At 44.4% G+C, this 24,403-nt stretch overlaps 1 protein-coding gene across 2 annotated transcripts in view; it reads right to left on the bottom strand.

The window, feature by feature from the left end:
* The window catches only part of GMPR (guanosine monophosphate reductase), a 28,574-nt gene extending 4,610 nt beyond the window's left edge, over positions 1-23,964 (bottom strand). The window contains exons 1-8 of one of the 2 annotated variants that reach the window (XM_035124751.2): positions 23,472-23,964; positions 16,850-16,969; positions 16,311-16,394; positions 13,752-13,925; positions 12,461-12,542; positions 9,750-9,856; positions 4,415-4,457; positions 2,095-2,254 (exon numbers count right to left, since the gene is read on the bottom strand). In XM_035124751.2, the coding sequence (XP_034980642.1) occupies positions 2,095-2,254; positions 4,415-4,457; positions 9,750-9,856; positions 12,461-12,542; positions 13,752-13,925; positions 16,311-16,394; positions 16,850-16,969; positions 23,472-23,558 (857 nt within the window). In that variant the 5' untranslated portion in view covers positions 23,559-23,964. The other variant, XM_060277962.1, reaches the window with a different exon arrangement.
* Positions 23,965-24,403: the final 439 nt, after the last annotated feature.

Raw genomic sequence — 24,403 nt, 5'->3', positions numbered from 1 at the left:
TATTATTTATACCCTGCCCATCTGGCTGGGTTCCCCCAGCCACTCTGGGCGGCTTCCAACAAAATATTAAAAGCTTCCCTAAACAGGGCTGTGTTAAGATGCCTTCTAAAGGTCTGGTAATTGTTGTTCTCTTTGACCTCTGGTGGGAGGGCGTTCCACAGGGTGGGTGCCACTACCAAGAAGGCCCTCTGCCTGGTTCCCTGTAACTTGGCTTCTCGTAGTGAGGGAACCGCCAGAAGGCCCTTGGTGCTGAACCTCAGTGTCCGGGCAGAACGATGGGGATGGAGATGCTCCTTCAGGCACACTGGACCAAGGCTGTTTAGGGCTTTAAAGGTCAGCACAAACACTTTGAATTGTGCTGAGAAACTGACTGGGAGCCAATGTCGGTCTTTCAGGACCGGTGTTATGTGGTCCCGGCGGCCGTTCCCAGTCACCAGTCTAGCTGCCGCTAATTGTAGTTTCCGGGTCACCTTCAAAGGTAGCCCCACATAGAGCGTATTGCAGTAGTCCAAGCGAGAGATAACTAGAGCACGCACCACTCTGGCGAGACAGTTCGGGGGCAGGTAGGGTCTCAGCCTGCGTACCAGATGGAGCTGATAAACAGCTGCCCTGGACACAGAATTGACCTGCGCCTCCATGGACAGCTGTAAGTCCAAAATGACTCCCAGGCTGCGCACCTGGTCCTTCAGGGGCACAGTTACCCCATTCAGAACCAGGGAGTCCTCCACACCTGCCCACCTCCTGTCCCCCACAAACACTACTTCTGTCTTGTCAGGATTCAATCTCAATCTGTTAGCCGCCATCCATGCTCCAACCGCTTCCAGGCACTCACACAGGACCTTCACTGCCTTTACTGGTTCTGATTTAAAAGAGAGGTAGAGCTGGGTATCATCCACATACTGATGAACACCCAGCCCAAACGCCCTGATGATCTCTCCCAGCGGCTGCATGTAGATGTTAAAAAGCATGGGGGGGAGGACAGAACCCTGAGGCACCCCACAAGTGAGAGCTCAGGGGTCTGAACACTCATCCCCCACCACCACTTTCTGAACACGGCTCAGGAGGAAGGAGCGGAACCACTGTATGACAGTGCCCCCAGCTCCCAAGCCCTCTAGACAGTCCAGAAGGATGTTATGGTCGATGGTGTCAAAAGCCGCTGAGAGATCTAGCAGAACTAGGAAACAGCTCTCACCTTTTTCCCTGGCCCGCCGGAGATCACTGACCAGTGCAAAAATTGCATTAAGTCCATACAGGGTTTTTTATGCTCATGAAAACCTTCATAATGTACTTATTAGCTGATCCAATCTCCTTGACAGCTCCAGGATGAGAAAATCACATATTTACTGGAGCGTATCATGGCTTCTCTTGAGGTGCTTTCTCCCAGTCAGGTGGGGGAAAGATTAGTGTTTCATATTAACTATACTGAAGATGCATAATTATATATCAGTAGTCTGAATTTCTAGGGCAGTCTGGACTATCTGACAAGGGCTCTTTCACTTGTTTAAAAGACAAGCTTTGAAAGGAAATACAGGTGACAGGTTACTGATGGCCCAAACATGTTATTGCACCCTGAGATCCCTATTACAGCCAAAAGAAACCAGGGGATGCTATCTCCTGAATACTGATTTCCTTAATTTAAATTATTCCCATTCAGTAAACAGAACTGGGTGTATGGTTCTTGTCCGACAGTTGTGCTTTGCACAGGGTAAGGCAAGTATAGGAAAGGGTGTGATGTGTGTAGCTAGAGAAAAAAATAATCTATTCTGTAATAAACTAGAAGCCAGATGCCACAATACCACACAAAAGCACAGCTAAACCATTAGGTTTAAGCATTCATTTCTCTTGCATTCGATTGGCCATTTCATATAATCAGGCTGCCTCAATTTACAAGACACTGGTCTGAATTCCAGACGGATTGCTAGCGAGGATTCATTGCCCTTGTACTAGAGAGTTAGGGATACAGCCATGGCGCCTGCTGGCAATAACAGGTTGCACTTAGATCTCGGCTATTTGCTGCCAGGAACAACATCCAAAAATGGGGAGCTGGAAGAGTGGAACTTAATTCTGTGCCAAAATTTGGAGTGCAGCTGGTACCTGTAGTCTGCAACAGCTCCCACGTGTTTCTTCATGGCTGTGTCAGAGCTCATTCCATAGAAGAGCTTCACCTTCTTGCCGTTTTTTTCAATAATCTCTCCAGCACATTGGTCGTGTCCTGCAAACATGCCCCCGAGCATCACAAAATCAGCACCAGCTCCTGTGATAGAAAGAGGGTATTAGAGTTAAGTGTGCAGCAAAGAAAGCCAAAAGAGAGCATAGCTGAAATGCGATTCCTATCTAACCAGGATGTATCAATAAGAGAAACCTAGTCATCCATGGGAATTTTATCTTTTTAAAAAAGTAGGACTTGGATTACATGAGGGGGCATATGGAAATTGGTTCAGAAATGCTCATATATGTTTTCTATCCAACTTCTTCCTAAGGAAGGCCTTCTTCACACTTTGAGAACCAGGAGCAGAGAATCATAGAATTGTAGAGTTGGAAGGGACCCTGAGGATGATCTAGTCCAACTCCCTGCAATGCAGGAATATGCAGCTGTCCCATATGGGGATTGAACCTGCAACCTTGGCATTATCAGCAGCACATTCTACCAACTGAGCTATCCAGACTAATGAAATGTTGCTGGCATGTATCTGCATATACCGGTACATAAGAACGTAATCCGAAGAAATAGAGAATCCTGTGTTCCTTGGCCCAAATAAGAGACTAGTAGAACTTCCCACCTCAGCAGCTAAGTGTGGTTGCCTCACCATTTGGAAATAACTTCCATGCCACCATCATAAAGGCTGTGTGAAAGAAAGACGTAACAATTTTGTCGTTCATGTTCAACTAGAATCCTTCCACCAATGAAAGACAGCTACCTTCCCAACCTTTGGCATTTCTCCCAATTTTCTGCAGCTAGACCTCTTCAAGGGCAAACTCTGTTCTTGGATTATTAATTATTATTATTATTATTATTATTATTATTATTATTATTATTAAAACTGAAACTGAAATTTTGACTAGTCAATGCCAAGATCTAACATATGTATTTCCATACATTTTGGGAGGTGGCACACTTTTCATTGCATTTAGATGAAATTAGATTTTGTTTCGGGAAAACAAAGCTTAAGAAAGTAAAACAGTTGAGCCACTTGAAGTAGTTTCTTGCTTGCCCAATTCCAGGAAAGGTTCCTACTGAAATAAAGCCATTTTCTCTAGTAGCAAGGTGTCGCCCCTGCCTGCTTAAAACGTAGTGAGAAGTTGGAATAGCCTTAACTACAGTATAGCTATAAGGAAATGAGTGGTGTCAACGTGGGGGAAGCACCAAATTGAATTATTCTGGTATGAGAGGGTTTTAACCAAACTGAGGGCTCATCCTCATTTCCTCTTGTCCCATGCCTAGAGAGCATGGGTCTGGGTAGTTTCCCCCTTGTCATGCTCCTTTCCTAGGGAAAACCTGCTCTTTAGCTCTAAATCGGAGGAAATGTTATTCCAGGGGAAAACCCAAATTGCCATTTGCTCCAATTGAGCACTAAAAAGCAGTTTTCCCCAAGGAAAAGCAGTTGGACAAGAGTTGTCGATAAACCCTAACAGTGCAATACTTAACGTGTATTCAGAAGTCCTATTGACTTACTCCCAAGTAAGACGGCTTAGGGCTACAGCCTAAAGCAGGGTGCAGAATCAGCACTTTGGTGGCACACATTCAACAGATTCAGAAGTGAGCATCATTATCCCACCTCCACAAAGATCATGTAACTGCATGTAGCTTGTATCCTGTGTCAACCAACAGCAGGTGGCTTGATGGAGCAGCGGCACTTGCCTGACCTGACAGCTGAGTCGCTGCTGCTCACATGGAGGGGCAAGGTGGTGGGGGAAGCAGGATGGTGGAAACGCACCAGCAAAGCCTATCTGCCTTCTTCCCCATTTTCAGCCAGGAAAGCAATATTCCTCTTTGGCAGCTGTGGCTTGTGGCTGCAAAGGAAGAACTTGCAGTCTCAGCATTAATTAGAAAGGAAGAATCGGGAGTACACTCATGACTGCACACTTCTGAATGCACTCCTGATTTTTCCTTTGAAGTGTGATCACCTGATGTCACATGAAGCCAGATGATTGACAGGTGGGCAGCTCTACCTGCCTATCAAAGATAGCCTACAAGGGGTAGGGGCAGTTCTAGACCCAGCTCACTAGCCAGGTGCAGTTTTCCACTGCCAAGCTAAGACATGGTTTGGATTAGTACATGTGAACTGGGCCAGTTTCAGTCTGCAATCTGCTTCCTCTGAGTTATGTGGAAGATAAACGGGAGATGAAATATTTAATCAGAAAGACAGTAGGTCCTAATGCTCTTCACATTTCTCAAGCAGCAAACAATACTCACCAAAAGCCTTGGCAACATCTCCTGGACAGCAGCATCCTCCATCCTACATAAAAGAGGGAGAGAAGTCAGTGTCAAAGTTTGCATTTGTTGTAGCCCAATAGTTGTATCCAACGATACCACAAACGGTTCAATATCAATAGGTAACTGTTCGGAATGAAAAGATCACGCACCTGTCTAAGCTGGCCCATGGGAACAGGGAGATAAATATTTGGCCCACCCAGGCCAAAAAGGTCTCCCATTCCTGTTGTGGCTCATCATGAATGAGCAGGGTTTTGTGGCAGGCACCTCACTTTTCCTCTGGCGCAAGTGGGAGTAACAAGCCATATTAGAAGGACGATGGTTTGTTTCTCCTGAATTAAGTATAATCAGAAAGCAAATAACATATTTTGACCTTAGGATCAATGTTTCTTTGGGGACGGAAACCACAATTTCAGATTCAGACATTGCATCCCAGGCTTTGCTGCTTTCACTCACCCCAGAGAAGAAGTGAATTGGGAGTGATTGAGCAGTGTGGCCTTAGCAAGCTGCCCATTCACCCTAAGCCATAAACCATGGTTTACCAAAAGATGTGGCTTAGGCCACTATGTTCGGAGAAATGATTTTTTTTTTTCATCAGAGAGGGCTATTGGAGGAGGGGAACAAGAAAATGCCCCAGGTTGAGCACAGTTCTCCTTGGGCAAATTGCTCGGCTGATCCATCCATCCATTCATTGGCTGCTACATGCATATACCCTATAATATGTGATACTTTACCCTCAAATAGGGAGGGAGGGAGGGAATACTTTTCAGACACGGGTTAATTTGCCTCCTCATAGGTAGTGGCATATTTGTTAAAGCAACTACATGGGAGGGAGGAGGCACAATTTTACTGTCCCATTGCAGGTTGATTTTATTCAGTTTATTCAACATTCATAGAACTAAAGCCTTCATGAAATTCTCATTTCTTCAACCATAGGGAGGAAAAATGCAGGAATATATATTCAGCCCGGAGAGGTGATAGCAGGGGGCACTGCTCTTAACGTAGTTTATCATGTAACCAATATCTGACAGTGATCTGAATACTAATGCAGAGACATACAAGCAGCAGATAAGCGTTCTACCAAATCCTCTAAATACTCCTCATTTTTTGTATCCTTTAAAATGTGGTGACCAAACTAGGCCACTAAATGGGACCCATCAACAGAATACAGACAATCTTTGGGGTGCAGAGTCAATTCCAACTCCTGAGCCAAATGTTAAACTCTTTGGACCTCTTGGTTCTATAATATTCCCCAGCCCTGAAGCCGGCTTTGCTACTTTTGGATACTGTGGAACCTCCACAAAATGATTATCAAATTGGTTTCAGCTGGAAGGGCAGGTGGTTTGAATGTACCCCAGGCTTCCTCAACCTCGGCCCTCCGGGTGTTTTTGGCCTACAACTCCCATGATCCCTAGCTAGCAGGACAAGTGGTGAGGGATGATGGGAACTGTAGTCTCAAAACATCTGGAGGGGCGAGGTTGAAGAAGCCTGATGTACCCTATTCCAAAGCAACGCTAGCTGGAACTCCTGTCTGGCATGATAAATACTGGCTCTTGCCACAAGAGGGCACTTTAAAATATAGTCACTCTCCCAAACTGACACAGTTAAAGTTGCCTCATGTTGATTTTACTAGGCCTCAAGGACATGTAGGAATTGGCTCTCACATTTTTTAAACTAAAGCCAGCCCAACCATTACTCCAACACCCTTGCAGCAGTTCCTCACTCCCTAATAATATATAGTAAAACAAAATGTGTAATACAACACCATTACACCTCAGGTTTGTCTGTCCTTGGAAAGTGGACAGTGTTAGAAACTGAGATATGAAAGCTAGGAGCTAAGTGGCGCCTTAAACATAGGTTATGGGCGCAACAATGGAATGTCGGCATGATTTTTTATAACAAGAATACAAAGCTGAAAATGAACTTGCAGCTAAAATATTACGTTCATTTTTCACATACGTCTAGTCCTCATCTAAAGACTGCAAAAAACAAACAAACCACAAAGCCATACTTCCCCTACCCACTCCCCTTATATTCTTAAAAGGGTCTCTTCTCCAGTCTTCAGAGAGTAGCTGGGAGTGGGGCATAGCTGCCAACTCTCCCGTATTCCCCAGGAAATCCCTGTTTTTCCAGCTGTTCCTAGCTGAAAAAACGAATTTTTTTGTTTTTCCCCGGTTTATTCTGGCGTGGCGGCCATTTTGGAACTGGGCGGAGCATGCTCAGAAGTGACTTGATGCTGCTCTGCCCAGTTCCAAAATGGCAGTGCTACTTCCGGTCTGCTACTTTCGGCCCGGTCCCTTATTTCTCCGACAGCAACTTGGCAGGTATGGAGTGGGGAGCATAGCTGCCAAGTTATCCCTTTTTTAAAGGGATTTCCCCTTATGCTGAATAGGCTTCCTCGTGAGAAAAGGGAAAACTTGGCAGCTATGGTGGGGAGGCAGAAAAAGCTCCTCCTTTCCTTTCACTCTGCAATTTTAATCTGAAAAATCTTAGGCTCAGTACTGTGCCCAGAGCTCAGAAAATGCTCCTCCTCATGAAATTCCCTGTCTCAAAATGCACCTAGAACAATGGGAGTTTCGAACACAAAGTGGAGCAGAGATGGTGAATACTGGAGTACAATGACATGAACATATTTTGCTCTAAGACATGTTACTAGAAGATGCAGGAACCCTGAGGTTGCCTCTTTTCCACAGCAGGTCACGCATCTCCAGCAATTTGTCCTTTCAGCCTAAGTAGCTGGGGCTCACTACAATGTATGATGGCTGATTCCTTGGTTCTTTGCTGAGCTGCCATAGGAGGAAACCAAATAGGAACTAACTGGGTAGCTTTTCCAACATCACTCTGGCTTTTTGCTACAGGTTTGGACCAAATAACAGATCATCACAGAAGAACATTTTCAGAGGGGTAGCTGGCTTAGTCCGCTGCAGCACAAAGAGCCCTATGGCATGTGAAATATTTCAAGAACTAGAGCCTACTTCATTCAGAAATATATACTGTTATAGATTTGGGGGAGCCCCCTAAACCAGGCATCCCCAAACTTCGGCCCTCCAGATGTTTTGGACTACAATTCCCATCATCCCTGACCACTGGTCCTGTTAGCTAGGGATCATGGGAATTGTAGGCCAAAACATCTGGAGGGCCGCAGTTTGGGGGTGTCTGCCCTAAACACTAGAAATTAATAAATGGTAGGATTTTGTTTATCTGGAGTATTGAGGGGAAGATTGGAGGTCAGTGGGAAAGTACAGGCTAAGATTCCTTCCCAAGCCAGGGCCTCACCTGAGATAGAGGCATTAACATGACAAAATGGGTTGATAGCCCATCTGAGAGCCTGAGCCTGGGCAGACAGAGGTTGCCAACTTGCCACAGTGGTGGGGTGTGGGTTCGAAGTGACAGGAGAGTTTTGAGCATGGTGTGCTGGGAAGAAAAGAGGGAGAAGAAAGACTGGGATCTATCTTGTGAAGGCTGGCTGGGAGAGATGCCTTGAACTCCAGGGCTGCGCCACTGAGGGGACAAGACCCTCTTGAAATGACCATGCTGTAAGAACTGAACTCCCTCCATGCACACCGAAGGTGTAACTAAGTGAATAAACCATATTTCTTAAAGCTACAACAGTCTCCGCCATGTCTCTATTCTCCAAAGCAACACAGACCCTGGGTGAGTGCCTGGAACCCCTGGGAATCTTGCAGATAGTGGGTGTGGAACATGACTTTTGTAACAATGCATATAGACACAGAGAGACAGAAAATATGAAGTGGGAGTTGAATGGCAATGAGATGCAAAAATTACAGCCAGTAACAGAAGAAAATCTCTCTCGTACGTCAAGCTACTAGGGCCAGATTATCTACCCGACTAGTTCAGTATTCTCAACTGTTGACTACCCAAAGCTGTCTGGTCTCTTAGTTTCCTATCACCTCCAACCTGATTCTTTTAACTAGAAATGCCAGGGATTGAATCTGCATGCATTCTACCAGTGGGCTGTTAGGGGATCTGAATGCCCCAAGCACTCATCAGAGTCCAACCACTTACAACAAAAGCAACTATAGTTACCAATTCTTCTTTTGAGACAATCTTTACAGTTCTGAGAGATACGTAAAAGATTTGGCTCCTCATCTGGCATTTTAAGAGGGCATGAAGTCCCTAATTTATATGCAAAGATATGAACTGACATGGAAAACTAGCTCAGGTGAGGAACTAGGAACTTGTTAAAAATAATCTTTTTTGTTGTCAAGCAAATGGTGTTCTAAAAACCAGCAGGGTTTATGAAATAGGAGATTCAGTTGTGTCTGCTTCAGAGGGGCAGAAAATTAAGAGGAGAGAGTTGTTTAGTCTTATTTCAATCACAGACACATTAACAGGCACAAATAACTTCAGGAAGAAACCAAACAACACCAGAGCTTCATCTAGTGCAAACACCAGATAACCAAGGGGGAAAGGTCTTTGGGAGACCTACTGGTAGGCATAAGTGTTCTTCCTAAAGACATATTGCAGAAGTCTGGGGAAATTATTTAAAACATATTTAGCACTCTTTCCATATGAAATTCAAATTGTGAGTGGCCAGGGCCGGCCATGAAGTTGAATGAAGCAGCCATCTCAGGTGACAGAAGGCAGAGCTTCTGCAGGTGCCTCACCTGCTCTGCTGGAGAAGCGGCCATTGGTGCCAATTTCAGTGAGATCTCACCCAAATCTCATGAGATCTCAGAGGGAATCAGAGCCAATACCACTTCACCGGCAGGGTGGCACAGCAGCCGAGCATGTGGTGCAGCAGTGGTGCTGGCAGAAGCAGGTGAGGCAGAGGCAGGGTGAACGGCAGGGTGGGGTGGGTAGGCACATCCCATTTCACCTCCAGTCGCAAAACAGGGTGCGCTGCCCCTGTGGGTGGCTTGACAACTTGGAACATGAGTGCTCCTTAGAAAATAAAGATGTTTCACTTCCTTGTGAAACTGGAACTCACCAAAACCTTGAACGTCAACTTCATGCACCTCAACCTCCTATCACTCTTTTTTGACTAAGGCTCTTTTTCCTTACCAAGCTACTACACATCCCTCTTGGAAAGTATAAATTAGATATGCACTTTCACATACCATTTTTCTACCTAAGGAGTCAGTTCACAAAACGGGGGTCTATAGACTCAAAGGTCTATTTCTGAGGAGTTGAAGCTAGGAGGCAGAGTTTCTAATTCATGCCTTTGAAACACCCCTGAGCTCAAGAGGTCTCAAGAGGTCAGAGATGATTGCGGAAAGGGTTTCCTTAACATCTTGTTGGGATTTCATTCTATAACCCTGCCTTATTTATGGCATTTCCTGCAGATCATACTTACGGATATTATATGCCCCTTCAATCCATGAGCAGAATCTGAACATTCAATCACTGCGCTCAGCTGTGGATAACCCACACCAGTTTTTATCCGAGTGGTGCACACAGATCCTAGACATTAAAAACAAACAGATGGAAAGATGAAACCAAAGCTATGTTATCTTGTAGATTAGGGCAGGTGAAACCACCGGTGTCTTTCTTGAGCAGCTGTGCCCCTGTGGGAGCAGCTCTGCCATTATGACAGCCCACACAGCTGCATGATTCTTTCCTTTTCAAGTGGCACACCAAATTTTTACTTGCAGGAGAAGCACCCTACTCCACAGAAGGTGCCTAATAAAATTCAAAAGGCCCCTGAAACCTTCCTCCAGTTATATGTAAGGTAAAGGTAAGGGGACCCCTGACCATTAGGTCCAGTCGTGACCGACTCTGGGGTTGCGTGCTCATCTCGCATTATTGGCCGAGGGAGCCGGCGTATAGCTTCCAGGTCATGTGGCCAGCATGACAAAGCCGCTTCTGGCAAACCAGAGCAACACATGGAAACGCCGTTTACCTTCCCGCTGTAGCGGTTCCTATTTATCTACTTGCATTTTGACGTGCTTTCGAACTGCTAGGTTGGCAGGAGCTGGGACCAAGCAACGGGAGCTCACCCCGTCACAGGAATTCGAACCGCCAACCTTCTGATCAGCAAGCCCTAGGCTCAGTGGTTTAACCACAGCGCCACCTGGGTCCCCTTCCAGTTATATGAGGAACCACCAATTACCACTCTTTATGTACAGTTTGCCAACCAGCTGCTAATCCACCTGACCGTAGCATCATCTAGCCTACATTTAAACAGGTTACCAACCCGAATATAACAGGGAACCCTGCCGAATGCTTTGCATTCCCCCCAACATCTCGGCCATGTTTAAGAAATGAAGAGGAGGTCACAATGTTGCACATCCCCTTCCCTCTTCTGTACAAAATCCCTCTGCCCTTCCCCTGCAAGCTTTTACTACAGTTAAGCATTGCATCAGCAATACCAGTGGTTAATGCTAACCAGAGTTCCCTCTTAATCAGCATATGAAACCAGTGATAGCTAATCCTGCAAGTGCCATTAGAACGCATGATTTTGTAAAAGCTGGCAATGGAAGGGTGGGGATTGGAAATTGATATGCGGGTGTTAGGGGGTAGGGAGCAGGCCAAGATGCAGCCTCCTCCTGATCTTTGGTTAATAAATTGGAAGTGTTAAGCCTACATCAGCTCAAACTATGCTTGGCTTACATTGACGTCAGTCTTATTTCTCGGCTTAAGGAAGTAAGGTTTCTAAAGACTTTTCCAGGCAGGAAAACGGGCACTGGGGTCACTCTAGCTCACCACAGGCTTTCAATCTAAAGTGAAACAATAAGATGAGCCTACTAATTTCTGCCTAAAAATGACAGGACAGCAGGAAAAAGGCTTCCCCTCCAAGTCATGTGGATGAAGAGGTCTGGGGAGATGAGCCACTGTTTCCATAAAATGGCTAACTTGTATTACAGCTTAAGCCAGTGGTTTTCAACCAGTCTACCATGGCACCCTGATGTGCCTTGAAGGGTGATCAGGAGTGCTACGGGCAACACTGCCCTGTGTCCCTCTTTCCTTCCCTCCCTCCTCTGATGCCCTCTCATGTCTCTGCCTCCCAAAGGCTTGCACGGCTGTTTGTTGCAGCAGCCCTGGCTACAGGCTCCGCAGCTGAATGGTGCCTCTGGGGCTGGCCAGGGGGTGCTGGTTGCCAGGAGCTGAGGCAGCCTCAGAGCATGCGAGCAAGCAGGCGAGGGAGCCCAGCCAGCCAGTCCACCAGACCTTGCTGTTGGGAATGGTCAGACAAGTCCTAGGCCCCTGTGAGACAGCGTGAGAAGGCACCTCTCTTTGGGGGGGGGGCAGCTCAGAGACCAGGGACGGCAGCAGCGACTGGACTCCCAAGGAAAGAGGAGAGGAGGCTGAGAGAACACTCCACAAAGGACAGTGTTTGAAAAAGGGTGAGAGGCTGCCAGCTCTTTAGGCAAGGGGTGACATAACTGGGCTCCTGAGCCCAGAATGTAGTTAGCCAAGGGAGGCGTTGAATCAAAAAGGTTGACAACCTGGTTGAAGGTGCTTTTAATTTTGAAAGATGGGCAATTTATTTCATGCACTATAGCACAGCTTGATCACTGGGCACATGAGAATAAATAAATCACTTGTGGTGATTTATTTATTCTCATTCATTCATTCCTATAGCAGTTTTAGTGTTTAAAGTACATGGCAATCCTTGTTTTATTCACCCTATAGCGGCCCAGCAAAACAGGATCCTACTGGTCCCATTTCACATATGGAGATGTAAGCCTCAGAAGATGCAATCTGCCAAGCACTATTCGGCAAATCACTGACTTCTGGCAGGAGACAATCAAGGCAATTTAGCAGGGGGAACACAATCTCCTCAACCCAAACTCTCTGTAGCATCATTTTTGCTCTGAACCCCATATCCAAATGGAAAAAGGAGTACCCGGTTATGGAATGTAAGGTTAGACTATACCAACATCATGGAATGTAAGGTTAGACTATACCAACATCATAGTGAGCCATGGCTACCCAGGTCCCCAGGATTCTTAGAGGAAAATAAATCCTCAGAGAATAAATATACCCAACATGAATTCAGAAAAATGCGTCCCAGGCACATAAATATAAAACTGCACTCTCACTGTGCACTGCCAATCAGCTTACCTGGTCCAATTCCAACTTTGATAATGTCTGCTCCGGATAGAATAAGTTCCTCCACCATCTCTCCAGTCACCACATTACCTGCCTGAAACACAGGCAAGAACATCAATCCAAAGTTGAACGAAACGCTGAACAAATGCTTGGGTTAACGGGATTATTGTTATTAGTGTTGTTATTCAATATACAAAATATACAAAATTCCATATACAGTTTTGTTTATATGAAGAAATTGAGTTTATTTCCCAAACAACCACACTAATTTAAAGTGTGTGTTTGGGGGGGGTGATTACTGTAATAGGATATTTGTGCCAACTTATGCCCTGGATCAACCAAAGACATTTTGCTCCTTGAGGGCACTGGGGGAGGGGGACACCTATAACAGTTTTAGGAGGCACATGGGGAGAAGGGAAAGGGAGAACGTTCCATTTCACAAGCAGAAATCCTTGTGCTGATGAAACATTTACCTTAGCACTATGCTGCAATTCCACTCTACGCAACCTTCAACACATCATTATCCAAAACTATGCATAAACTTTGTGATTTAACGTAGCATTCCCCCATCACCAAATCCTCTTGCCAAGAAGCAGCTTTCAAAAATCCCTTGAGTTTAATAATGCTCTGCAGTCAAACAGGGGGAGTGGGCTGAAAAGAACACGGCTGAACAGCCTAGGAAGGTAGATCAGGCATCCCTAAACTCAGCCCTACAGCTGCTTTGGGACTACAACTCCCATCATTCCTAGCTAATAGGACCAGTGGTCAGGGATGATGGGAATTGTAGTCCCAAAACATCTGGAGGGCTGAGTTTGGGGATGCCTGAGCTAGATCCTTAGTCCATCTAGCCTAGTAATGACTATCTGCACCGACTGGTAGCAGCTCTCCAAGGTTCTGGATATTGAACCTGGGAGCTTCCTCATGCAGATCATCTGCTCTAACACTACAGCTACAGCCTCTTTTCTCCAAGTCACATTGCTGGATCATAGCTACTGCACTTTAATCTCGGGAACCCATTTGGGGAATGGGAATGACAGCAATAGTGATCTTTAATAGAAGGATGTGTAAAGAATTCAGTTCTGTGGAAATACTGGGACCACAGTAGTTGCATGGCCTGAAACTGGAGTGGCCAGGTGACAAGCTATACCTGCTGAAATTCCTTCCTCTATACAACTATTACAGATGCAGGGACCCTGTCTTCTTCTTCACCAGGCCATCCTCCATGAAACATGCTTATCTGAATCAACAAAACATCTCACCGAATTAAACCCATCCACCTTTCCACTTTCCTCATCATACCTACCATGATTGTGTGGTTGGGGAATCTGATGCGGACAGCTTTCACAAACTCCACAAAGTATTCTGAATAACCATTGGCCACATCCAGGCAAATGTACTTGATAAGGGGAATGGCCTCTAGGATTCTGCTCATCTTCTCAAAGTCGGGCATGCCACTGCCTGAGCTCACAGCTACATGCTGGAAAGAGAGGGAGGGAGGGAGGGATCATCAGCTGCTTTTATTGAAACGAGGTCAAGAACATTTTCTGTGCATCTATTTGAGAGAGGAAGCCGACTGGGACCATAAAATGTTAGCGTATACCTCCAGGCTGGGGGAAGAGATTTGGCCAAATCTGAAGATCGAGTGCAATGAAAGAGATGCTGGAATTTGTGTCTGAAGCTTGGAACTGTGGTCTGAGAATTAATCAAAATCTTCCATTCCTAGTTAAGCAGTCTGCTAATCTATGCATGATATTAATTCCTCTGGAGCATATAACACTATGTCCTCCTTTCTTTGCCATTTACAATTTTTCTATCTATAAAAACCCGTTTGTGTTCAGTAATGTTGGCAAAGAAAAATCCTGGTAGCTTCTGTCCCATATCCAAACTCTTTCTTAGATCATTTCCCACTCCCATGGTCCTTTACAACATTGTCTTGAATACTGTACACTGTTTCCTATTTTAGTTTTCTTTTCAAGCTGTTTTTAATATTCCCTCTGCTGCAAACAAGCATATTTTCTAGCCACTTTTGTCATTCCAAAACAAGCCAGGATTTGGCTCACAAGTTAACCATAGCTTCACATTAAGTGCAAACTACAGTTAACAGCATTGGGACGCGGGTGGTGCTGTGGTCTAAACCACAGAGCCTAGGGCTTGCCGATCAGAAGGTTGGCGGTTCGAATCCCCGTGACGGGGTGAGCTCCCGTTGCTCAGTCCCAGCTCCTGCCAACCTAGCAGTTCGAAAGCACGTCAAAGTGCAAGTAGATAAATAGGCGTTTTTGTGCGCTGCTCTGGTTCGCCAGAAGCGGCTTAGTCATGCTGGCCACATGACCCCGAAGCTGTACGCCAGATCCCTCGGACAATAAAGCGAGATGAGCGCCGCAATCCCAGAGTTGTTTGCGACTGGACCTAACGGTCAGGGCTCCCTTTACCTTACAGTTAACAGCATGCCAAGAAGCCAGGATATTAAGCCACAGTTTAAAGATGGGTATCATAGCAACCCAAAAGGCAGCCAAAGGCCAGCTATGGAGCCACTGGCAGCAGTGTTAAGTGGTGCTCTGCCATGACAGAGGGAGACCACCAGTAGGATGGCATTCACACCACTGGAGGTCTCCCTAGCAGAAGACTTCGGAAGGTCATTTGTCAGCATTGGGGAAAACTGGGCATTTCAAGGGTGTGTTGGGATGTAATGGTGAAGCTATGGATCAACAGGATCTAAGCCCTCTTATTTCCTCAACACACCGTCACACAAAACTGAACTTGGAATTGAATTTCCTACTCACTGGAAGTAAAACAAGAGTGGAACCAGTCACTGTAGACAATACAGAACTAGATAGACCAACAGCCTGTCTCAGTATAAGGCAGCTTCACTAGGCTAGTGCCATCAAATAAAATGAAATACATATCTAGCCTGCTTGGATTATTTTCCTCACTCTCTAACTTACTCTATGCTAATTTGACACAAACTTGAAAACTTCATTATCACTTCATTCACTTCAATGATGTTGGTGCCCTGGCAAATGGTATCTTCACTCCTGCTCTGGAAAAAAAATGTCCCAGAACACACACACACACACCGGTATTTTATCACAAGTACTACCAAAGTTTTCAGGGAATCTTTCTTTCTCACTGTTATCTGTCTTCTATCTTATTGCCTGGGCCCTAATTCTCAAAGTGCATGCTGTTTCAGAAAGAATTTCATAATCTATCATAATGACATTTGGGCTAATTAAAATTGTTGCATCAAATATATGTTTGCAAGTCTTGGTTTGAACTTACAGAATTATGTTCCCTGACTCCAGTCTAATTTTGTTGAAATGCAACAATGCCTATTTCATGCATTTCAATTTCACTGCCAACATTCTATTAAAAATCTCATAACTGTTACCTCTTGTAATGTTGTTCAAAGAAAGATGCTTTCATGGGCATGGGCATAGGCAAGGGGGGCAGCTGCCCCCTGTAGATAAAGTAAAACAATATAAATACTTAACTAACAGACCAAGCATGTTGGTTCTGCCCCCCTAACAAAAGTCCTGCCCCCCCAACACAAATCCTGGCTACGCCCATGCATTCATTCTTAGCTTACTGGAGAAAGCTTTGTTAACACACTTCCCCCCTAACTTCTTTTGCTACAGCTAAGCTTTCTTTCTAATGTTCTGTTATATATATCCCCCATAGGAATGCTGAATAAACCACTTAGCACAATTATTTTAAGAACGTCATTGCTCCCCTTACAAAACGATTTCTTGCAACCAACACATGTTGTTTTCTTCTTTTTCCATTTTGTATGTGTGCAGTTTTTCCCCAAACTCCCAAGTTTAGAAAGCAGTAGCTGCACTTAATAATTAATAGTGTGAAAATATACCTCTAGGCATTCTGGGTGATTGCTTGCAAACAGTTCCCACTGTTCCAGAGAGTAATGCTTGTGAATTGCAGTGAACATTGCATACTAGAAAAAAAGAAACCAGGTATTACCCTACAATCTCAGGCAGCAACGCACACAAAAGACTACATGGCTACAAAACAAGAATATGTTATGGGATCTTTAAATTAGTTTTTATTAAAGATTTTCTTGTGTAACAAAACAAGCAAATAAAGAAAATTACATATAGTGTCTCCACTTTCAATTTGTAGTCTTTTTCACAATTTGTTTACATTCAGTATGAGACACTGTTGTCATATCCATGGTTTAACAGGTATTTAGAAGTGCTTGACTTTGTTCCTATTTTCCCTGTTTGTAACACAGGCAAGTCAAAAGAAAACTGGAATCTAAAATTCTTTTGCTTCAAATATGTTTGTTTGTTTGTTTGTTTGTTTGTTTGTTTGAAACAATGGACCAGCTCAGGTAACATGCTTCAGGGTTTTGTTTTTCTTTGTTTTGCAGGAGAATTAAAAAGCACTTACTTTAGTCATAACCTGTGCCATTTCAAAAGTGCCTACGGTGTCCATATTTGCTACTATAATGGGGATCCCAGTGTAGGTTTGCTTAGAATTACGGAATGTGAAAGTACGCATAAGATCCACCTGTAAAAAAAAATGCATATTTTAATCAGTCTTTAAAGAAATACAGGAAAGAAATACAGGCCTAAGATTGTAAACATAAAAGGAAGGAAATGCAAAATTGTATTTCTAAGTAAGCCAATCCCAGATTTAACGTTTATCCAATAAGGAACATGTCCTCAAGATGTTCAAACCAAGTTCCTTTTTTTCTAGTTTTCTACTACATCCCATTTAAGCTGTTGTCTGGTCTAAAGTAAGTTAAGGACCTGAAATTCTCAAAATCACCTAGAGCTGAACTGGAAATGCCCACTTTGAAGAGTTTTCTCCAAATATTCTCCACCATTTTTTTAAAATTGAGACTTGGCACTCCAACACACAATGTGTTGGAATCACCAGCCCAATGCCATGAAATGCCCAATGCATGAAAAGTAGCAACAACAACAACAAACCTTTAGGGAAAAAGCAAAAAGCCATGCTACTGCCACCACTAATGGTACGCTCCATCCCCAATAACTGTTGCAATATTTCTTCTCCCTCTATACAAATTTGGTGAAACGGCCCCCAATTTCTCTGCCCACAAATGGGCTGAACGAGGGCCTTTAATGCATAGCTCTAACATCAACACACAGACACCAGCGGTTCTTAGCAAATGCTACCAAAGGGTTCGCATTCCCCAGTTAGGACTGTCTGCTGTATTGGAGTGCTTTGGGGTCTCCTTCTGGATGCTTAAACTGAAACAGTGGACGGGAATGCATTTTATCAGCCTTTACCTTTTCAACTGCTTACCCTTATTCCTGAAAGAGAATGGTTTGACCATCGTACTGCACTTCAAGCCTGTTCACAAGTTGTGACTGGTCCACAATACAACAGTCACGTTCGATTACAGGGGTTAGATGCAGGAAGCAATACTAATTTTATGTGAGCTACACTGGTTGCCAGTTTACTTTCAGGATAAATTCAATTTTTACTTTTATTTTATTTTTACTTGAGAGAGCGTCTTTTCCATATGTACTTAATAAAATCCAGCTCAGTTTGATCATCAGTTAGCCTGGTGGTTCACAGATTATAGAACCAGCTGACTGTTCCATACAAGACATTGCCCCTTTTAAATAGCTTTTATAGGTTTGTCTTTTTAAATAGGCTTCTGCTGTTTATTATGCCCAATGGTTTTATTTGTTCCTGTGCCTCAGTTTGGGGATGGTTTTATTGTTATCACTTCTCGGCCTATTAGCCAAGATGATGTGAAAACACTATTATATTTTCTGTTAGCTGCTGTTCTCTACCTTGAAAAGCAGTGTATTAAAAAGCAGACTATGCATCTCCCAAGTAAATAATTAATAGGTAATTGTATAATGCTGGACCTTATTCATTACAAGCAGGACCTGTAACCAATGTCTCCCCAACCTCCCTGATTTTTCGTTGGCAGCAACCTAGACTCATCCTTACAAGTCAGGAATTAGAAGTAAAGTGATATCTGGAATTAATACAATAGCCAACCATATATAAATGGATGAGTTGAAAAGGTTTAAAATATTTGTTACCCACATATTTGTTACCCAAGTTCTCGGGTCCCTATTTTGCAGCATTCTCCCCTTTAATACCTTCAACTGAACATCTAAGAGCAGGATCACACCTGCCTTCCCCACTCTTATCCCATACATCTGCGAGCCATAGCTGTCCAGTTTTCCCTTTTCTCGCAAGGAAGCCTATTCAGCATAAGGGAATTTCCCTTTTAAAAAAGGGAGAACTTGACAGCAATGCTGAGAGCTAGCTTGTGGACCATGAAGAATCTCCTATGAATTATACAAATAATCAATAGCTAGTGTTCATTTTCCTGAGAGAGAAGCAGCATATTCAGAGTTACTCTAATTACCCATGACTTCTGTGGCCAAATTCCCACATTTTCTCTGCCTTCTACCGTTGTGAAATTGTTAAGAAAGCAACTTATATGTTACCATGAGCAGTAGGGTCAAACTAAGCAGGCAGATATCCCTTAATTTAGAATATTCTCCATTGTTTCAGAACGGAATGTGGCAAGCAAACAGAATTTAAAGTCAATCCTAAACAGGGCTTCCGGTTCAGCGCCAGCGCCGTCCGGTGGGGTCTGTCTCGAGCGCCGAGGCAGCCTGTCTTTGCGAAGGGGGGGGAAGCAGCGGGGGCGACGCTGCACCCCATAGAGCCCTATATCGAGCGTTATAGGGACGAAAAGTCTCAGCGGTGCCCCAATTCGGACTCCCCAACTCTCTGGTAGGCTCTAATAAGAGCTCCGGAGCGAGGAGGGTTGTAGTCGCGGGGCCATTTTGAGCACCATTGTTGCCTTCGCAGAGAGAAGCTCCGTTACGGAGGCGGAGAGCGGTGAATACCTCCAAAGAAAAAGGACTTGAAAAGTGGATGTCCGTGAGTAAGAAAGCTTAAAAATCTTATTGGAACTTAAATTTGGAGCGGGAGGAGATTTAAAAAACGGAAGCCGATCTCCCCCATATTGATTGAAAGTGGAAACAGTTAAGAAAATATCCATTGCCAAGACATTTGTGGATTTACTATATCTATGCATCTGCAAGAACTGTGCTGAAACTCCCCTTGATGACAAGGTAGAGGGGAGAGTGTGAGATTTAATAAGAGAGAAGAGTCTCTTACTACCGCTGGAATCGGCGGTCCTGACGGACTCAGCAAGATTTGTGTAGTAGGGAGTTTTGAAACAATGTTGACAAACTGAGCTGCAAAAGTTGCTTATGAAAACTCCCCTTGGATTATAATTTAGAATCAAGTAATGGATTTTAATTTGTGAATATATTTGTAACCAGTTTGAAAAAATGGCGATTGAATGAAAAACACTAACACTTCCTGTGCTCTGGGATAGCACTGTGTCCTTGAGAGGAGTACAAAAATGTCAACATACAATTATACAGTTGGATTCAAAGAAAAAACTCTGAGACTCTTATGGGAACTTACTATCGGAACACATAAACAGATTGCTCAATTAGAGGAAACGAACCAACTTCTTCAAGGGGACAAGGGACAAAAAACGTTGGAACAAGAGAATAAAGAAGAAATAGAAGGAAAGCGAGAAGTATGTCAGCTTTCTGATCAGGAGGAAGTCTGCAATGAGAAGAAAGAGGAAAAAGTTTTTGAGCACGTGAGCCAGGGGAACGACGCTCCCATGGAAGGGGGAGCAGAAGCTATGTCTGGACTTCAGAATCCCCATAGGGAACAAAGACTGTGGGAGAGGATTATTTACATTGAGTGGATGATACAAACAATAAAGGGGCAACAGCGAGGGAATGGAGAATTTGGTCATGAAAAATTTCGCAGAAAGGGAGTGGGGTGAATGGAAAAAGGATTTTTGTTTAAAGGTTGGCTAAAATGGTCTTGAAACTGGTTTATGGATTATGGAATTTGCTGATCCGAGAAGGGATGTGCCGTGAACAGGGGGGGGGGGGAAGAGGCTAAAACTAGAAGATAAGATTTAAAATGGATTAAGAAAATGAGATATAGATTTTATAAAAGTATGAAAGTTCTTGCAGAAAAAATTTAGGCAAGGGAGGGAAAGTAGAATAGAGATGTGTTTTTCTTTTTAGATTTGAAAGGAGATTAGTATAGTTGGGAAGAATGAATAATGGGATAGCGGGGTGCTCTAACCCTCCCCCTGTGGTCGTCTCCGTTCTGGTGTTCCCTGGTGGCAGAGGGGGACTTCCGGAGTGGGGGGGAAGGGGGGAGGGGGAGAACCAGCTGGAAAAGAAACATCCCTTCTTTCCTTTCGTATCCTGGAGACTTTCGGTGGCAGGTAGAGTTCTGGGGTGTGGGGGGAAGGAGGGGAATGGAATGGAGATATATAAGCAAACAAATAAAAAATGTATTGATAATCTGATTAATTGGCTAAATGGACAATTTTAAATTAAATGAGATTAGAATGGTTGGTAAATAATGAAAACTGTAAAGATGGATGGCAAATGAAAATCAATAAAGGGGGGGGGGTCTGGGGAAGCCCAAGAGACAATGTTTAGGAAATTAGATAAGGTTTAAATTTTTGATGTTGTGTGTTTTGTTTTTATTTTTATTATATATATTTTTATGCTGTGGGTTTTTTTATTATTATTATTTTCTGTCATTGTTTTTATCTTATTTTCTCTTTTATAGTTTTTGGATGCTAAAGTTGGATAACAGCTGGGTGGATACTCGCCTGTTCCTATCCTTGCCATCCTGGGACCTCTTGGTGGCAGGGGGAGGCTCTGGGGGGAAGGAGGGTGGGGGGGGTAGAGACCCAACTATGAAATGAACCACATTCGATTGCCTACCTTTCGGGGGATTCTCTTGTGGGAGGAGAGGGCTCTTGGAGGGGGGGTAGGAGAATGTGAAAAATATGTTATGTATGTGTATAGTCTTTGTTATTATGTAAACTCTTATTATGTAAAATCAATAAAAATTAATTAAAAAAAAATAAAGTCAATCCTAAACAAACATGCCACCCAATTCTACACACAATTACAACCCATAGGTTGGTAGCCAACTAAGTCATACTGAGTAGACCCATTAAAATCAATGGACTTGTAAGTCATGACCTACACCAATTATTTCAAAGGATCTGCTCTAAATAAGTCAGCACAATCCTAACCATGTTTACTCTGAAGAAAATCTTAAATAGGGCCTAAATTAATAGGGGTTGGATGGAAATCTTATTCTAAAGTAAATGCGTACAGACTGAATTCTTACTTGGATGCAATAACCACTCTACCCATTACACCAAAATAAACAAGCATGTGGCCTTATTTCGCAGGAAAATGCTGTTGGCTCGTTTACTTGCATGATATACGCAGCTGGAAACATTACATATAACACTTTGGGTGTAGATGCAAAACACCTGATGGCATGTATATTTTAAAGCAGCCTAAACTTCCTTCCACTGAAACGATGGCTACAAAAAGTTGGTTTTAAATTAAAGCTATTTTTCTCATTTAAAAAAAAGCTGGGTAATTTTATTTAGTTCTTACAGAATAGAAAAGGCAATACAAAAGTGCCACTTATTTTTGGAATGTTGTTCTAAGTTGATAGGTAGATCCTACCATGTAGGCCATGGTAAGCCTACTGGGTCAATAGATATGCAACTCCACATTCCAGAGAGATTTCCTAAAGCACTATTCTGGTTACAGAGATATAATGCCTGTAGTATTTTTTTTTAAAATGCTTTTACCAGTAGCAATGGTTGCTGGCCTATCAGAGAACAGGTGTCTCTACACAGCCTGCAGTTGCAAAGCATTCATTCCAATATGATGGTGCGAATTATCCAACCACAAACTAGATTGCAGGGATTTTAATAACACAAGGAAGAAGAAGATTGCTGCTTTTATTGACAACTGACCAAGCTATTCTCCCCCCCCCCCCCAGTAGAAAACCTGAGTATGCCTGCGCATTCAGAACCCTGTTGGATCAGACCAACTGCGCATCATCAAAGCCTAGCACCCTGCTACCCAAACTGGGCAACTAGACAAGGCAGGCGCACAACAGCCTTCTCTAGCTGTCCCCCCCCCCAAGGAACTGGCATTCAGTGGCACACTCCTTCTGTAAGCATGGAAGTTCCATTTAGCCACCATTGCAGACCTTCATGGATGTAGCTATTCCCCTCCCTCCACACACACACACACACCCTTTTCGAAATCTTAATATGGGAGCTTAAACGTCAATTTATATTTAAAAGTTAATTAACTAAATATGCTTTATATGTTGAACATCCCATAAACTGATGCTTTGCAACCACATACACACACAGCTAAAGCTAAAAGTTCATGCTAGTTTCAAAAAAACTAAAGTAAAAATGTAAGCTTCCCCTCCGTTAATAATGTGTGTCCTGACCTGCCTTGTCCTCACAAAACAGCTTCTCCCTAATATTACAGTACTTTCCCTTGAAACTGCGATGCATGGCTTGTAATTTGAGTCATCAGGGCCCCCCTCCCGTCCACCCATTAGCCAGCAAATGATGTGTCACGCCGGCAGTTTCTCCGCGCCTCTGTGCAAAACAATTCCGAGCACAGTTCTACCCAACTCTAGGTCACCTTCTTCCATGCACTGTATTTTCTTGCAAAGCAACAGCAGCAAAAACAACAACAACAACAATTTAAAACGTGTTTTAGGCAGATGCCCCTATCAGGACAGCACAAGCAGTTCTTTTAGTGGGAAGCGAGGAGCTCACGTTTCAAGTTTGCAAGGGCTCTCTTTCCTTGCAAGGAGGCAAATGTTCCTGCAAAGGAAAAGCCGGGAGGAGGGGGAGTGCTGCCTGCCGTGTGATTTTATCTTAATACGCAAGATACACCTAACCTCACCCGTGAGGTAACAAATGGGGGGGGGGGGAATCCGGATTCGGATTGCTTTATTCGGTGCCGCAGCGGGAAAGACAAGAGGCGGGAGAGAAGCAGACAGAGCTCATTAATCCGTTAATTTGGGAAATGCAAAAAAAGAGAAAAAAAGGTTATCTACCGGAATTAGATGCGAAGTATTAAGGGAAAAAAGCATGCTCGTTTGGAAAGACCCCCACCTCTGCTCTGCTTTTGAGGCTGCTTCGCTTAGGTCTAAGCAAGACATCTTTAAAGTCCAGTTTGAGATCGGCATCTACTCGGGGCATCTCGCCGGTTCAGCTCGTGTGCAGGAGGGGCGCTCCTCGCCTCAGGCTCTCGGGCTGCAGTTGCTTTGGCTTCTCTTTCCTCCCACAGCGGCGGCGACGGCGCTCTCTCGCTCTCTTTATTTGGTTTGCTTTGGTTAGGTTTGCTTTGGGTTTTTTTTTGCCGGTCAGCCCGAGTCTGGGCCGGGCAGGACAGAAGCAACCGAAGCTTGTTTTCTTTGCAGGGAGAGTATTTATAGGGAGAGGCGAAGGCGCGCGAGATGGTGCCGGATCCCCATCGCTTCTTTATTAGGAACGGGCTGCTTTTGGAATGTGCACAGGCGGCGCGGGGCAAGTCAGGTGGCCTCGGCGCCCGGCTCCTTTCCCCCCTCTCGGCTCCCCGGCTGCTCCGTGGCTCTGTGGGTGCTTGCAATGCAATGCAGCTCCAGGGGAGGCGAGCCGGAGTCGCTGCAGCACTTCCAGGCGCCGGCAGCTGCAGCTTGTAGCAGCAGCAGCACCATTAACGTGATCGATAAGGCCGGGCCCGGGGGAGAAGGTGGAGGGAGACGGGACCTTTCAGGCGAGGGAATTAGGCACCGGGGCAGAAGCGGAGTCGGCGAACGCAGCTCCAAATCCGAGGAGGAGGAGAATTAAGGGCAACCCAAGGGCAGAGGAAACAGCGCGCGGCCATGTGACTCTCCCCAAATCTTCTGCATTTATGCACTTGTGCAAAGAGCAGGTGCTTCGTCCTCCCTTTCTCTTTTTCCCACCCTCCGCCTGCTCCAGTTTCTTGTGTGTTAGCTCCTTGAGGGGGATTCCCTCACCCTAATTCCAGCTTTCTTCATTTGCTGCTCTGCCAGTCAGTTATG

The sequence above is a fragment of the Zootoca vivipara genome, chromosome 8 (assembly GCF_963506605.1).
Source record: "Zootoca vivipara chromosome 8, rZooViv1.1, whole genome shotgun sequence".
NCBI lineage: Eukaryota > Metazoa > Chordata > Lepidosauria > Squamata > Lacertidae > Zootoca > Zootoca vivipara.
The sequence above is the reverse complement of the archived record's forward strand: the minus strand, read 5'-3'. Positions and strand labels throughout refer to the sequence as shown.